The sequence below is a fragment of the Microcaecilia unicolor genome, chromosome 6 (genome assembly GCF_901765095.1).
Source record: "Microcaecilia unicolor chromosome 6, aMicUni1.1, whole genome shotgun sequence".
In the NCBI taxonomy this organism is placed as follows: Eukaryota; Metazoa; Chordata; class Amphibia; order Gymnophiona; family Siphonopidae; genus Microcaecilia; species Microcaecilia unicolor.
Genome location: NC_044036.1, coordinates 100,412,792 through 100,429,449, shown reverse-complemented (window position 1 = coordinate 100,429,449; position 16,658 = coordinate 100,412,792). Strand labels below are relative to the sequence as shown.

Sequence of the window (16,658 nt, the reverse complement as noted above, 5' to 3'; positions counted from 1 at the left end):
CCACTTGGGTTGGAGTTGGTAGAAATTGCTGGTGTTCATGAGATCTATTGGTATAATGCATCAGATATTATTCCGTTTGATCTGTCAAGTGGATCTGTTGAATCCAAAGTCAACTTTTTATTATTACCTTTCCTGCTGATTCATTCATAATTTTTCCTAATTGATAGTTTGAGGATACTTTCCTCTGTGAATGGATCAGGCAGCATAAAATTGTTTCCTGTACTCTATTAACAGTCTCTTACCTGAGTATCAACAAAAGTATGTTTGTTTGTTTGTTTTTTAATCCCATACATGGTTCTTGTTTTTATGTCAAACATGAATTTGTCTTATCTTTTGAAAATGCATTGAATATTCTGTAAGCTTTCATATTCTTGTCTTCTCGGCAGGATATCACAAAAACAAGTTGGGCAGCACTTTACCTTTGTGCTCACAGACATCAGAAGTAAACAAAGATTTGGATTCTGCCGCTTGACATCAGGAGGGAAGGTCTGCTTGTGTATTCTAAGGTGAGTGAATGTGAAAAGCATTAATATCTTTTGCTATATGCTGTAATCGGCCTTTTTTAGGCATGTTTTGCATCAGGTCAACCCATACGTCCATATGCCTAGTTACGTTTGCACATGTGGATGGAGGTTGGAAGGTGTGTGACTGAACACCCCCCCCCCTCCCCAAGCACTCAAACTACCTCCATCAGTCTGAAATCATAGGTTGCATTTACTCATTCTTCTCAGCAGTTCACATTCAGTTCTTTTCCACTCACTCGGTGTGAAGAGGGAGATCCTGTTCTTCAAGTACTCTGGGCCATTGCATATTTCTACTCAGTGGCGTAGCTATGGCCGGCCATGGGGACCTGCCCCCCTCCCCCCAAATTGGCTCTGGGGCCCCTGGTTTGGTTGGCAGGAGTCCCCGACCCCAACCCTCACCAGTTAAAGCGTTTATCTGTCCCACGCTGGTCTCGCACTTGCCTCCTCTCCAGTTTTCAGTTGCGCTGTGCATGCTCTCGTTTTAATGAACGTGCAGTGCACGGTGCACTGAAAACAGGAGAAGAAGCAAGTACAAGACCAGCACGGGATAGATAAACGCTTAAGTTGGTGGGGGTTGGGGACCCCCACCATCAAAGGTACCTTGTGTGTGTGGAGGGGGGAGAGACTCCGGCGGCGGGGGTGGGTGGGGGGTGGGGTCAGAAGTGGCAGAGGAGGGGCGGTGGCTGGGGGAGGCTGCCTAAAATGTGCCCCTCCACTTTGGGCTCTGGACCCCCCCCTCCTGCAGAGGTCTGGCTACGCCCCTGTTTCTACTATTGTAATTGTCTTTTACATATGTTTGACTTATTCTTGCTTCAAAAAGGCGTAAATAAATCCTAATAAATAATAAATAAATCACTCTCTCACTCATAACTTCTGCCTCTACTCACTCAACACCTTCCTGTTACTTTTGACACCCATTCTCTTCCTCATTCAGTACCTCCGGTAACTCCCATCCACTCACTCAATCAACTCAGCACACCACTCCTGCCTCATCTGCTTAGTTCATTAGTGAATGAAGGTTCTATCTCCAACACTTACAAACTCTGTGCACTCAGCCTGTATACTACTCAGAAACTTTGGCCACTTATAGCACCTGTATCCACTCACTCATTCTGCCTATACGTGCTACTCGTAACCCTCTTGGCATTCACTAACTCACCCCCCCTTCACTCATAATACAACATAGACACTCACTCATCCTTCTATCTACTCACTCAGCCCCACCATTCACTAATAACTCTCCATCCACTCAATTACTTAGCCCTTACTGTCACTCATAACCTCATATTCACTCATTCACGTAGTCCCTCTACCAGTGTGCTCTATCTTCTCACTCACACACTGCAAGCATGCACTCCATCAGCGAAATATGCATTTGTGCAATGTTCAAAGATTGCACTTTTCAACTTTTTTTTTTTTACATCTGCAGATTTAACAATTATGGTACAGTTTAATTGATTGTCCCTGTTTTAAAAAATACTCCTTGTTTCTTGCATACCATGAAAAAATTTTACCCAAGCTATTTTGTGCTCATAAAATGTATTAGTGTTATTTTTATTAAGCAACTACAGTAAACCTTCTCTTTTCTGAGAAGTGAAGAAAAAACGATTTAAAAATGAGAACTGTCTCTATGGAAGTTCAAATTGCTTCTGTAGTGAAGAACTCATTTTTGCTGATGAGGAAACTTTGCTGTTTTCAAAATTATTTTGACATAGTTCAATTTAGATTCCTAGAACTGGTTCTGCTACTGTAGCAACTGGTTATCTTTATATTTGAAAATAGATGCTTAAGCAATATCAGATAGATCACGGAGGCTACAGACTGTACCAGAACACAGCAGTACATTTGATTTTTTTGGTTTAAATAATTTCTTCTGTGTCAAACTTCATTGGCTGCCTATTGAGGTTGGAATTTTGTTTAAATTGGCCTGCCTTTTATACAAAATGTTACATGGTTTGGCACCAATGTACCTAGATTCCCATGTCCATGTTGCTGCCTCGTTGAGAAGCAGGAAAAGGTTAACCAAATTAATAAAAATGATTGAATAAAAAAAAAAAAAAAAAAGAATATTTGAGATGACACAAAAATTTCCAGGGTGGCCCTCTCATGCTTATTTGTCTTTTAGAAAAAACATTGACTGCTTTTTTCAGAAATTTGTATTACACAATGGTTTATAAGTGTTTGATTTTTTTTAATATTCACTGACCCCCCCCCCCCCCCCCCCCAGAGGATTGTTGTGGCTCTTGATGTTTTGTAACCCGCTTTGAACTGAAAGGTGTTAGCGGGCTATAAGACCAGCTGTTATGTTAACTGCAAATGCTATGCAGACGTTCCAATTTATCTTGATGCAGTTTGGCCATTTCTGCTTTTGCTTTCTTGATGGAACCCTGAACACACAAATGGGAACAGAAAGTCTTCAGCGGTAATCATATGCTGTCTGTGTGCTAATTAGTAGATGATGCCAGAGCCAATTGCAGTGGGGCACAAGGAGCACTGTATTTTAATGCGTTAAATGAGTGTACATGTACACATCTCTAGCAAAATGAAACAGTATATTTTAATGTATCCTATTTCTTACTGAGTAGTAAAAAAGCTGAATTTTGTCCTCTTTTGGAAGATTTCATACAGGTACTATGCCAGAAATTTACTGCCAAGCTGTTCACTCTGTATTTCTAAGTTATTTCATTATAGAAGCCCATAACAATCCTATGAATTCAAGAAAATTGTATATGATATAAAGACTAAGAATGAAATCCAGGGATGTTGTTGAAGGGCAAATAAATCCATACTTCAAAGCACACATGCTAGGTATTTGTTTTAAATTGTTTTTGTTGTCATCTTTTTCACTCTCTTCCCATTATTTGGTCCATATAGAAATGTGACCTGTTAATCGTAATATGCAACTGTATCAGACTGCTAGAATTCTTTGTCATTGCTGTTAGACAGAACATTCTGGCCTCTGCTCCAGAAAACAGATGTTAATTGCAGTGTAACAGTAGGAGGTAAATTGAGAGATTATGATCCAATAGGATTTAACAGAGAGTTTTTGGAGAGAAGTATAAAACCTAAAATTGAGGGAGGAGCCCTTGCCTTTCCTCCCTCAGAGGGAGTCTGTCTAAGAAGCATGTAGAGGAGCAATAGATGAGGAACCCCTCAAGGGGCCTACTGGAGTGTCAGGTGGGTTTTAGAAGAGGCTGTGGTACAGAGTTTCTTTTAGCATTGTATTATCAGATGTTAAGGCTGCAGTGGATGCTGGTCAGTGTGCACTCACTGTATCTTTGGATTTAACATCTGCCTTTGATCTGCTGGACCATCAAATTCTGGTAGAAAGATTAGGGCAATTGGTCTACAGGATCAACTTTTGAACTGGTTTTGTTCATTTTTGAAGGATAGGACCTATTTTGTACAGGATCACGGGGTGCAATCCTCATGTATTAAACTCCCTTGTAAGGTCCCACAGGGATCCTCGCTCTCTCCTGTCCTGTTTAATTTGTTTTTTGCCCGTTTAAGTTAATTAGTCAATTTCATATTAAGCTGATTTTAAACAGGTCCCACCCTCATCTTGATTTTGTTCCAAAAATACTACAGAGGTAAATCACAGTGTGTGATTCCTTTGGATATCTGCTGCTCAAAATATATATATAATACCCAAATAGCGAGAGTATTGCATGGAGGCTTTTTTTTGTTAAGCACGTTAAGAGCAGCAAGGCCGTTTTTATGACTGTGGTTTTTTTACATATTTTATTGCATTCATTTGTAATCTCTAAATTAGATTACAGAAACGTAGTATACTTGGAAATGCAGAGATATCAGTGAAAGCACTTGAGGACTTTGCAAAATAGTGCCATTAGATTATCGGGGGGGGGGGGGGGGGGGGGGAGTTAGTCTTAAAGAACATGTGACACCCTTATAAATATTTTCATTGGTTGCCTGTTCATTATAGAGCATCTTATAAGGTTTTAATTTTTGTACATCAGGTGATTCATGAGGACTTGTCACTATATTTGAAATCTATGCTTCAGCAGTATGCCCCAGGCAGGTAATTGAGGTCAGGGGATGCTCATTTGCTTGTTCCATCTAATTCAAGAGATCAATGGGTCACTGCTAGAGAGAGGAGCATTTTTCTGGCAGGCACCAGTGTTATGGGACAACTTACCAAAAGAGCTACAGATGGAGGCTTCATTGAAATTATTCAAGGGGAAGTTAAAAACTTATTTTTTTCCAGAAAGCTTTTGAGGGAACCTAGTGTTAGGGGAAGAGGTATAGTTTCTTCAGCTTTTTATGTATATTAGGGTAGATTCTAGTGTATGTAAGGTGGAGTGTTTGGTCTTGTGGTGTATGAGCTTTCCTATCATTTTATGGATTTTTTTTTTTTTATTATAAACCACTTTGATTATCAGAAAGATGGTATATCAAATTTTATAAACAATTAAACTATTAGTTCCCTATCCCAAGGACCAAAGGTAAAATAAGGAGGAGAAATGGTGACGGGGCTGCCAGTCTGTTAATCAGCTGTTCCCCTGGAGTCTTAAGGTAGATTAAAGTGTTTTGTATCCTGCATTGAACTGTTCAGAGAGGTCAGCCTAACCACAACTTTCTCTCTGAGACACATTGAAGGGGCATTTTTGAAAGGGACGTCCAAGTTGCGATTTGGATGTCCTTGCAAAACGGCAAAATCTAGGGCCTGGGAAACCTGTATTTTCGAAACAGGATGGACGTCCATCTTCCGTTTCGAAAATACCATCAGGGACGTCTAAATCCTTAAATTTCGCCATCCCTAGATTTGGACGTCCCTAGACATGGATGTTTCTGATTTTCAGCGATTTTCAAAACCAAAGACGTCCATGTCAAAAACGACCAAATGCAAGCCATTTGGTCATGGGAGGAGCCAGCATTTGTAGTGTACTGGTCCCCCTGACATGCCAGGACACCAACCAGGCACCCTAGGGGGCACTGCAGTGGACTTCATAAATTGCTCCCAGGTACATAGCTCCCTTACCTTGTGTGCTGAGCCCCCCAAACCCACTACCCACAACTGTACACCACTACCATAGCCCTTACAGGTGAAGGGGGGCACCTAGATGTTGCTACAGTAGGTTTCTGGTGGGTTTTGGAGGGCTCGCTGTTTTCTCCACAAATATAACTGCTCCCAGTACCTGCATACTGCTGTCACGGACCTGAGTATGACATCTGAGGCTGGCACGACATATTTTTTAAATATGTTTTTGAGGATGGGAGGAGGTTAGTGACTACTGGGGGAGTAACGGGAGGTCATCTCCGATTTTCTCCGGTGGTCATCTGGCAATTTCGGGCACCTATTTGTGCCTTAGTCGTAAGAAAAACAGGTCCGGATGAAAATGTCCAATTGTTCGTCAGGGACGTCCTTGTTTTTTTTCCATTATGGGTCAAGGACGTCCAAGTGTTAGGCATGCCCAAGTTCCGCCTTCGCTACGTCTCCGACATGCCCCCTTGAACTTTGGCCGTCCTTGCGACGGAGTGCAGTTGGGGACGTCCTAAATTGGGTTTCAGTTATACCGATTTGGATGTCCCTGGGAGAAGGACGTCCATCTTCCGATTTATGTCGAAAGATGGACGCCTTCTCTTTCAAAAATGAGCCCAAGAGTGACCTAAGACAGAAGGTCTGGTCATGGGTAGACTGGATCCTAACCTATAGTCAGAGAAGAGCTAAAGGTGAATCTGCTGATATCTGTAAACCCCAGCTGTAGAAGAATTGAAAGCTGGAAGCAGTAGAGTAGGTGAATGCCAACTTCCTAGAAGTGTCAAGAGTAATTAAACTACCCAGCCAGGGCTTATCCTTAACCTGTTCATAAGGCAACTTTTAGCACTTGAGGAACTAGAATAATGCTAAAGGAAAATTAACTAGGCACTAAATGCATGAGATGCTGAAGTAGGAAGTGCATGAATTTCCACTAAGAATACCTTTTAAAGCTTCTTTGATGAAGTGTTATGATCAATATTGCAACCAATTTACCCTACTCCTATGGACAATTTGCCTTTTACTTAATTATTCTTAAAATGTACATACTTATTAAATACCGGAATGCCCATTAAAGGGACTTTTTATCTCTGGTCTCCAGTACTCTTTTTGCCTTTTGCTGTTTTTTTTTGTGCCTATCTTTTTTTATTTTGTTCAGTACAGTAGAGGTACAGTAGAAGTCTAAAAATGTGGATGGCAGAAGTCTCGCCCACCTGAGAATCTGGAACCCTAAAAATTGTGATGTCTGGACTGGGCGTCTCTCCCTCCACTCCTGTTTCTATCCACAGTGATCTCACTCTCCCAGTGTACAGTACCTTTTCAGATGTTTTCTATGCTGCAGCACCACAGGCTGCCTCCAACCTGCACTGGGCTTTTCCTTCTGACCTGTCCTACTCTTCTGAAAACAGGAAGTTGCCTTAGAAGGACAGGAAAGATCAGAGGGAGAGGCCCAGTGCAGGCCTTACTATGTATACTGTACCCATTTTTTTTTTTTTTTTTTTTAGCTTTTACAGTTTGTTTTTCCTGTTTTCTGTATTTGTTAATAAATAAATCAACACAATTTGCCTGTTCATCTCTTTATTTTTCCTTAAATTTGAATTTTAAAAGTACTGCCTAAGAATCCAGAAAATCCAGACTCTACAACAGTCGGCTGAAAACCAAAACTAGATTCTCTAGGGGTGACTTAGGTAATAAAGCTAAAGTTCTACAATAAGCAAGGGCTAAGTATATTTTGCAGTGATCTACAAGTCGCTCTTTTCTTTAGCACAACACTCAAATTGATATGTCAAACTGTATTTCACCTGAAAGTAAAGTTCAAGTGACTTAGAATTTTTCCAATTGGTTAAGATCTGTTTCGTCAAAGCAATGAAAATATTTAACAGTTTCAAACGATATTCAGAGAGATCCATATTCACACCTAATGCTCTAAAAATTATTATATTACAGGAAAACTCAATCAATGTGCAAGATAGCTTGTACACAGTCCCATATCTGTTGCCAAAAACCTTCTATAGCAGGACATTCAATATGCCTAACTTTGACTTCCTATAGTGAGCTTGCTTATTGAAGGGGACCCCTCAATAGTCTGTGTGCCGTGAGATTAAGAGTAAGGAGCATTACTATACATTTTGCCTATAGACCCCTGATGGCGAACCTATGACACGCGTGTCAGCACTGACATGCGTAGCCATTTTCAATGACACGCGGCGCCGCCGCAGTGTGGTCTGTCCTCGCTCCCGGAAACTAACCTTAAAGCCTCCTTTCACGTCGCAGCAAGCAGCAGCAGGGCAGGCCACTCCTTCCTTCCGTGTCCTGACCTCGCCTGACGTAACGTCCGCGAGGGTGGAGCACAGAAGGAAGGAGGAGAGGTCTGCCCTGCTACTGCTTGCTGCAACGTGAAAGGAGGCTTTAAGGTTAGTTCCGGGCCCGGTAGCGGGTGGAGGGGGGCCCGGCGACCTCGGGTGGGCAGCGATCTCGGGTAGGGGGGGGGCCCGGGGGCGGTCCTAGTAGCAGTGATTTTTCTTGAAGTGGCACACCACCCGAGTTATGCTCGGTTTTTTGGTGAATTTTGACACACCAAGCTCAAAATGTTGCCCATCACTGCTATAGACACTACAAATTATGTACCCTTCTGTGGGGTGACCTTCAACTCCTTTTCACGAGAGGGCCCGCTACAGAACAAATTGCACACAGGTATGGCAGTTTGCTGAAAGTGGCAGACACTCATGGCAGAAACGGCCAGTTAAACATGTTAGCATAGCGAACAGTTTAGGGAAGAGTTTTCAAACCTATCCCAGGGATCCCATAGCCAGTTATGTCTTTGAGATATTCACAGTGAATATGCACTATCTCTATTGTATTCATATATCCTGAAAATGTGAGTAGTTGTGGCGTTTGCAGTACAGGTTTGGAAGCCCAGATTTAGAGGGTTATGTAATAAAGTATTTTCATGCGGAAAGCAGCTCTTACAAAATTGTATGGCCTGCACGCGTCAACACCAGATGAAGGAGAGTGATACAGAGAGAGCCCACAGATGCCACCGGCCCCCGAACTGCCACATCCCCAGGCACACTTGCCTCACCAGGCCAGTGAACCGCCTTGCAGGGATGAACAGGGAAGGCAGAACTGCAGGAACACACTGAGAGGAGGAGGAGGAAAAAGTTCCCCACACTGGGCTCCAAAAGGACTCTGTGCCAAAACCCCCACAAGGAAAATAATCAAATGGAACACATAAAAAGGACTTCAGTGGCTAAAAGCTCTACAGAAAAGCAACTAGAGAGCACCTAAATGGGACCCAAACCAGGACATCTGAACAGACAGTTCCTAAATGCATCTCAAAATGGCAAACCTAAGAACATGGGCTTCCTACTACATGATAATATGGATTACAGGGATACTAGTGGCAGTACTACTACTTAGCATTTCTGCAGCGCTGTACAATTTAACAAAGAAGAACAGTCCCTGCTCAAAGGAGCTTACAATCTAAAGGACAAAAAATGCAGACATCAAATTGGGACAGTCTAGATTTCCTGAATGGAGGTGTAATGGTTAGATGCCGAAAGCGACATTGAAGAGGTGGGCTTTGAGCAAGGATTTGAAGATGGGCAGGGAGGGGGCTTGGCGAATGGGCTCCGGGAGATTATTCCAAGCATAGGGTGAGGTGAGGCAGAAAGGGTGGAGTCTGGAGTTGGCGGTGGTGGAGAAGGGTACTGAGAGGAGGGATTTGTCCTGTGAGCGGAGGTTACGGGTAGGAGTGTAAGGGGAGATGAGGGTAGAGAGGTATTGAGGGGCTGCAGATTGAGTGCATTTGTAGGTTAGTAGGAGAAGCTTGAACTGTATGCTGTACCTGATCGGGAGCCAGTGAAGTGACTTGAGGAGAGGAGTGATATGCGTATATCGGTCAAGGCGGAAGATAAGATGGGCAGCAGAGTTCTGAATGGATTGAAGGGAGGATAGATGGTTAAGAGGGAGGCCAGTGAGGAGTAGGTTGCAGTAGTCAAGGCAAGAGGTAATGAGAGAGTGGATGAGAGTTCGGGTGGTGTGCTCAGAGTGGAAGGGGCAAATTTTGCTGATGTTATAGAGAAAGAAGCGACAGGTCTTGGCTGTCTGCTGGATATACGCAGAGAAGGAGAGGGAGGAGTCGAAGATGACTCCAAGGTTGCGGGCAGATGAGACGGGGAGGATGAGGGTGTTGTCGACGAATGGAATAAAATCCCTATATGCATTACAGACAGACATAGAACCCAACAACAACTGGCAGAACCAACATATAACCCTCACTATAAAGCAGAGACTAAACCAACAACTAACAACAAGAAGTCAAAAAAGAACAACTTGCAACAAAATAATAAAAAGACAAGCCAAAAAAGCATACAACAAAACCACAACACTAAAACAGTTGGACAGCACAGACAACTACGGACCATCAAACTCACAGTGACTAATGACGATATATACAAGATACCCACAGGATACATAAATGCATGATCAGCCGTCAACAAGACAGCCATACTGAGAGACTGGATTGAAAGGGAAAACTTAGGACTTCTACTCTTAACAGAAACATGGCTACACCTAGAAGAAAACTCAGTATTGCTGGACCTGTGCCCACCAGGATACAAAACAATACACCTAAATAGAAACAAAAGGAAAGGAGGAGGAGTTGCAATCATAACAAATCCACTTTCACTGCTGAACACGTCGCTAAACACATATCCCCAACGATGGAAATACTAACATGCCAGATCACAGACACAACACTCTTAGGCCAACTATGCATCACACTGTTCTATCGACCCCCAAGCATCTGGGCAAACGCACAAGATGATTTCATGAACTTCATATCAAACACATGCACAAAACAACAGAATGTCTTAATAATTGGCGATAGCAATCTACACCTTGACAAGCAGAATGACAGTAACACCAAAACCCTAATAAACTTCCTAAATCAATGGAACTTCACCATAGAAAAAGGAATCTCATTCCACACAAAAGGCCACCAACAGGACATACTAGCCCACAGGTTTCCGACAAACAACAATCACAAAATAGAAAACCACAAATGGGAAAGAGGTCACTCAGTAAGCTAACTTTCACACTGAAATGGAAAGCGAATGGGGAGAAAACCGAGATCAAGACACACAGTCTTGACTATAGGAAAGATGGACAACTGCACCTTCTGGGAAACAGTGGAAAATGACCATAAAAACCTAGAACTGAATGACATCCATTTCATGAGGAATTGGGATGAAACATGCGCAAACACACTTGACAAAATAGCACCACTAAAAACAAAAAATAACCAAGACCCTGGTTGAATGATGAGCTACTACAAATGAAAAAGCTATGTAGGAGACTAGAAAGACTATGGGCTAGAAACAAAGATATATGGAGAAAAGCTATTAGAACATTCAGGCACTAGGAGGATCCAAGATGGCGTTGTAGCGTTTTACTGCACCAGATGCGCTCAGACACTCTCCTCAAGCACTGCTGTGAACGGCTCCGGACCTCCGTGGATAATGGTGAAAAGGAGAGGGAAGGTGCGGGAGAACCCTCGACCCCCACCGGGACCCACCTTCATCAGCAGACAACTTTGGAGCAGTTTGGGCTGACGTCCGGTCCCAGGCAAGCCTCTTCTCCTGCAGTCGGAGCCAGCGTGTCAGCGGGATCTCCTTGAGCCCCGTCTTACGTGCGGCTCCCCCACAACCAGGAAGGAACAGCATGGAGTCAAGTCCTGCAGCTCAATATCCCAATGTAGAGGAGACAAACGCGCAGGGAGGGAACTTGCCCATGCGGGGAGAATTGATTAGGAGCAGCCAGCTGGATGAACAAATTGCAGCACAGATATTGCCATTATAGATAGTGAGTACTTTAAAACAGTCTTTAAAGGCTCCCCTTCCTGCTGCTTCTTTGGGGCTTTTGGCAAAACCATCCGTAGTGACAATGGAGTCACTCTGGGACTTGACATTTAACTTAGTCTTCTTTACAACTATTGATAACCAAAAATACTAGTGAAATTAAGGTATTGTCTGAAGCAGTCCTTATCCAGGCACAGGCAACTGCTGAGCAGACCTCAGAAGTGAAACTTCTAGATGATAAAATTCAAAAACTGGAATCTTTTGGCCAAGTCTCAATTAGGGACAGAAATTTTACATTTCGTAGTTTGGAATTCTTAGAGAATCAACCTAGGAGATTAAATTTGAGGCTGACCAATTTTCCCAGATCACTTTTGATTACACCGATAGAAATGGTTAAAAAATATTTGGAGGAAATTTTAGGAATGTCTGGGGACTCATTACCTCCGATTAACTCAGGCACAGTATTTGCAGAGTAATGTAAAACCTTCATGTGGAATTTCTCAACCCCAAGTAGGAGATTGTCAGGTTTATTTTCGAAAGAGAAGGGCGCCCATCATCCGACACAAATCGTGAGATAGGCGTCCTTCTCTCAGGGTTGCCCAGATCGGCCTAAGTGAAAGCCGATTTTGGGCGTCCTCAACTGATTCCCGTTGCGGGGACGTGTCGGCACTGTAGCGAAGGCGGGGCTGGGGCGTGATTAAGAGATGGGCGCCCTCAGCCGGTAATGGAAAAAAAGAAGGGCATCCCTGACAAGCACTTGGCCGACTTTACTTGGTCCATTTTTTCTTGCGACCAAGCCGTGAAAAGGTGCCCGAACTGACCAGATGACCACTGGAGGCAATCGAGGATGACCTCCCCTTACTCCCCCAGTAGTGTGAGCCTGGTAGCTAGTGAGTCCCATGTGTGTGAATATTATGCCTGCTTGTACTCAGAGAAAGCTCACTTACTTACCTGCAATAGGTGTTGTCTGAGGACAGCAGGCAAATATTCTCACAACCCTCCTGTCTCCCGTTGGAGTTGTCTTCTTACAGTTATTACCCGCCTGTCTAGGTTGCCCATCTACATTATATGCACATCTTCAGCTTCAATTTTGTACAGTAAGATTACCCCTAGTATGCATAATGGGTATTCCTTTCTCTGATTTAGGGGGCCTTTTACTAAAGGGCCCCTTAACATGCAGTTAGTGCATGAAAACAGGCTATTGCATAAACACATTGTTATTTTCCCTATTTTTGGTGCTAAACTATGAGCTATGGATTGCGAACAAGCATGTCTACGTTAACCAGTCAGTGCGTTCTGATAAGTGTGTCCTAACTGGTTAATGAAACATATCACAGGGCCACTTAGCTCTACCTAGATAAGTTGTACCTAGATAAGCTCCTGCATTGTTTGTTCAGGTTTTGCATGCTAATGACAATATTAGTGCACAACCTGAACAAACCTAAAAATAAAAAGCCCTAAAAAAACAAACATGCAAAGTTTATAGTTATCATTAATGAAAGTCTTGTGATAAGCTGCACTAATGGCAAATATTGGCATATTTTGGTAAAAGAGCCCCATTAGTAAAATTAATTGTTAACTGAAATTAAATAAGCGGCATTGGGGGGAGGGGTTAACAATGAACTTGCCAAAACTTCACATTTTAAACACAACAGCATGCTTGCCGGCTGAACTACGCTGGTAAGATATTCAAATATACACTGCAATATTTCTCAGTGAGGTAGGTAATGTTGTTTACTGCATTGGCCCTATATGAATGGAGAAATATGGAAGAAATGATTACCAAATTACCACATTTTATCTTCAATCTGATTAATGAATTTGTGTGAATGAAGTATTCTAATGAGCAAGATAGATTTATATCATACTCCTTTGTAGTTCTTTAGCCCAATCCATGCTTCAAACTTTCATTGCTTCCTTCAGACAAATCCCTTAGAAGCAGAATATTTCAATTTTACACACTTTGTGTCAATTTTCCAGACAGAGAAGTAGCCTCTAGACATTAGACATCGGACATTTAGCTACAAAAAGTGTTTTCATTCATTTTATTTGATGAGGTTCCTGCTGATAGTTCAGGACTGTTAGTGATTACCTGACTGTTTGACAGAAAACATTTCCTTTCTTTTATTTAACCTTTGACTTGTAAATGAAAATGTTTTATCTGAGCCACAGTTGAGTTGAAAGTGTACTCAAAGCAACAAAGGTGACTCATAGCTTTGAATCCACATCTGAGTGGCTACCTTTGTGGCTGGTTTGAAATATAGAAAAGAAAAATCCCTAAATCATCTTCTAATTAACCGTGAAATGTCTGGGTCTTCAATGGCAGGTGGTGGCCATGTTTATAGGCAGAATATATTTCATAATGAGGAAGGGATATCGCCTCTACTTTTGTAATTTATCTGGCTGATGTATTTAAGGCTTTCTTATTTGTATTTGTTTTTAAAAGAAACTATGTTTTAGGCTGAAATGCTCTGTGTCTTCCTTTTATGTAAAATTACTTTCTAGCATTTAAAATGTGATAATTCAACAGATATTTTAATAATGTTTTATTAAAAACATATTTTACCCTTTATCCTCTTAGTTTAACATTTCTGCCACTAGTAGGCAGAAGAGGAAGCGTAAATAAATTCTTTAAAGAGAGAGAAAAAATGAGGAAATGTGGGTGTGATAGATGTACAGACAGGTATCCTTGACTTGTCAGTAGGTGAACTTTTCATGAGTTCTCTGCAGTGAGCTAAGGATCACTAATTTCAAAACATAATTTGGCATTTATATTTACATAAATCTTAAAATGTTTTAGTTTTTGTTTTTTTGTTACTGGGCTGTTGAGCTCACAGACTGGTGAAGATAAATATGACAGTATAATATGGCATTTGAAATATGAGCCTTTGTTTTTATAGTATTCCTTTGAAAATGAAATCGGGGATGTAAATCTAGAAGCTTGGTGTTATATATAGCACAGAAAGGTGAGGAAGTCACTAATGCTGATGTAGCCAGACAAATACTGCAGCATTGCTAGAGTTAGTCATGCGTGGATAATGTGAAAAATAATTCTCTGTGCAAAGAAAATTTCAGGCTTAAGATTAAAAGATGTGCATTGTCTATAACAATGCAGAAAACAGTATTCTGCAATAGAATATTAAAGATCATTTCACTGATATGGATTACAATGTAAAAGTGTTTTGAGAGGACTGAGATTCCAAAGAAACACTCCCTTGCTAAAACATTTTTTTCTGTTACAGTCATAGAAAATTGGGCAGATGTATTCCACACATACACTTTTTAAAATATATTATATGGATTTCTAAATGTGTATTTTGTATAAGAAACTTCAGTGTGATTTTTAGGGTCTGAAGCAGCAGGTAATGTTTCCTACCAGTTCTAACTAATGTAACATCTCATTATATCAGAGAGTAATAAATATAAAAGAGTCCCAAGCTCTACCAGCCAAAGAGAATGTGGAGGAGGAGGAACCAGTGGCTGGAGAAGCATATCTTGTAGTTTTCTCTGTCTCCGCCAACCGAAGGGGAAGAAGGAACCTGTAGCTAATGACTGGTGACTTCCTGAGGCAAAGCAAAACAGCAAAAGTAGAGGCTGACAAATGCACAAAACAATAGGGAGATAATATCAAAAACCAGTTTATTCAGAATATTCATATCAAGGACCCGACACGGTCCGTGTTTCGGCGCCAAAGCGCCTGCCTCATGGGTCACAATCAACTTTCTCCGAGAAGAAGCTGATAGGCTTGATTAATTCCTTTATATATGCAAGTTAATCCACAGAGAGAACAAAAGAACAGCCAACCGATCAGCAAACACCAGCTAACCGCCTTCACCACATTCTCCAGCAACGAATTTCAGAGTTTAATTATGCGTTGGGTGAAGAAAAATTGTCTCCGATTTGTTTTAAATTTATTACACTGTAGTTTCATCGCATGCCCCCTAGTCCTAGTATTTTTGGAAAGCGTGAACAGACGCTTCACATCCACCTGTTCCACTCCACTCATTATTTTATATACCTCTATCATGTCTTCCCTCAGCCGTCTCTTCTCCAAGCTGAAAAGCCCTAGCCTCCTTAGTCTTTCTTCATAGGGAAGTCGTCCCATCCCCGCTATCATTTTAGTCGCCCTTCGCTGCACCTTTTCCAATTCTACTATATGTTTCTTGAGATGCGGCGACCAAAACTGAACACAATACTCAAGGTGTGGTCGCACCATGGAGCGATATAATGGCATTATAACATCCACACACATGTTTTCCATACCTTTCTTAATAATACCCAACATTCTATTCGCTTTCCGAGCCGCAGCAGCACACTGAGCAGAAGGTTTCAGTGTATTATCGACGACGACACCCAGATCCCTTTCTTGGTCCGTAACTCCTAACGTGGAACCTTGCATGACGTAGCTATAATTCGGGTTCTTTTTTCTCACATGCATCACCTTGCACTTGCTCACATTAAACGTCATCTGCCATTTAGCCGGTGGTATTTGTTCACACCGGAGTCTGCAAACGCCTCTCCAGTACTATGTAAGCCACATTGAGCCTACAAATAGGTGGGAAAATGTGGGATACAAATGTATCAAATAAATAAAAATATAGTGCTCTTACTTTGCTTTGAACTTTAGATGCATAAGCCTTACCCTGAGATCTTTTTTTCTCCACTTATTTTGAGTTGTTACATTTCAGCAGCATCCTGGGTGTCATTGTGTACGTTATATAATTTTGTATTCTTAGATCTTCTGGATTAATTTCACTTTTGCTGTTGTGTTTTGTTATTTTTTAATAACATCCATGCGTAATATAAATTTTTGACCTTTGCAGCTGCTGCTTTTTTTTTTAACCGGTCTTCTCATTTTACCATAGTCTCCTTTTTAAAACTTAAATGCTAACATATTGGGTTTGCTGTGTGTACTTACTCCAGAGATTATATCACATTTGATCATGTTATGATCGCTTTTATCAAGTGGCCCCAGCACCATTACCTCCTGCACCAGATCATGTGCTCCACTACAGACTAGGTCTAGAATTGTTCCCCCTCTTGTTGGTTCCTGAACCAGCTGCTCTATAAAGCAGACCTTGATTTCATCAAAGAACTTTACCTCTCTAGCATGCCCTGATGTTACATTTACCACAGCAGTGATTCCAATCTAAAAGAGCAAGGAGAAATGATTTCACAATGTTTTTATGTTTGGAAGGTGTGACTTGCTCAAGATATATATATGGCTTTGATTTTTGTATGCATAATAGTTATTGAAATTATAAATCAATGAACATT

General features: G+C 41.6%; 1 protein-coding gene across 5 annotated transcripts in view; it reads left to right on the top strand.

Moving 5' to 3' along the window:
- The window catches only part of DENND1B (DENN domain containing 1B), a 537,680-nt gene that overhangs the window by 211,662 nt on the left and 309,360 nt on the right, over nt 1-16,658 (top strand). For all 5 annotated transcript variants that reach the window (XM_030206247.1, XM_030206246.1, XM_030206245.1 and 2 more), the window contains exon 5: nt 387-506. In XM_030206247.1, the coding sequence (XP_030062107.1) occupies nt 387-506 (120 nt within the window). The remainder of the gene's footprint in view (nt 1-386; nt 507-16,658) is intronic.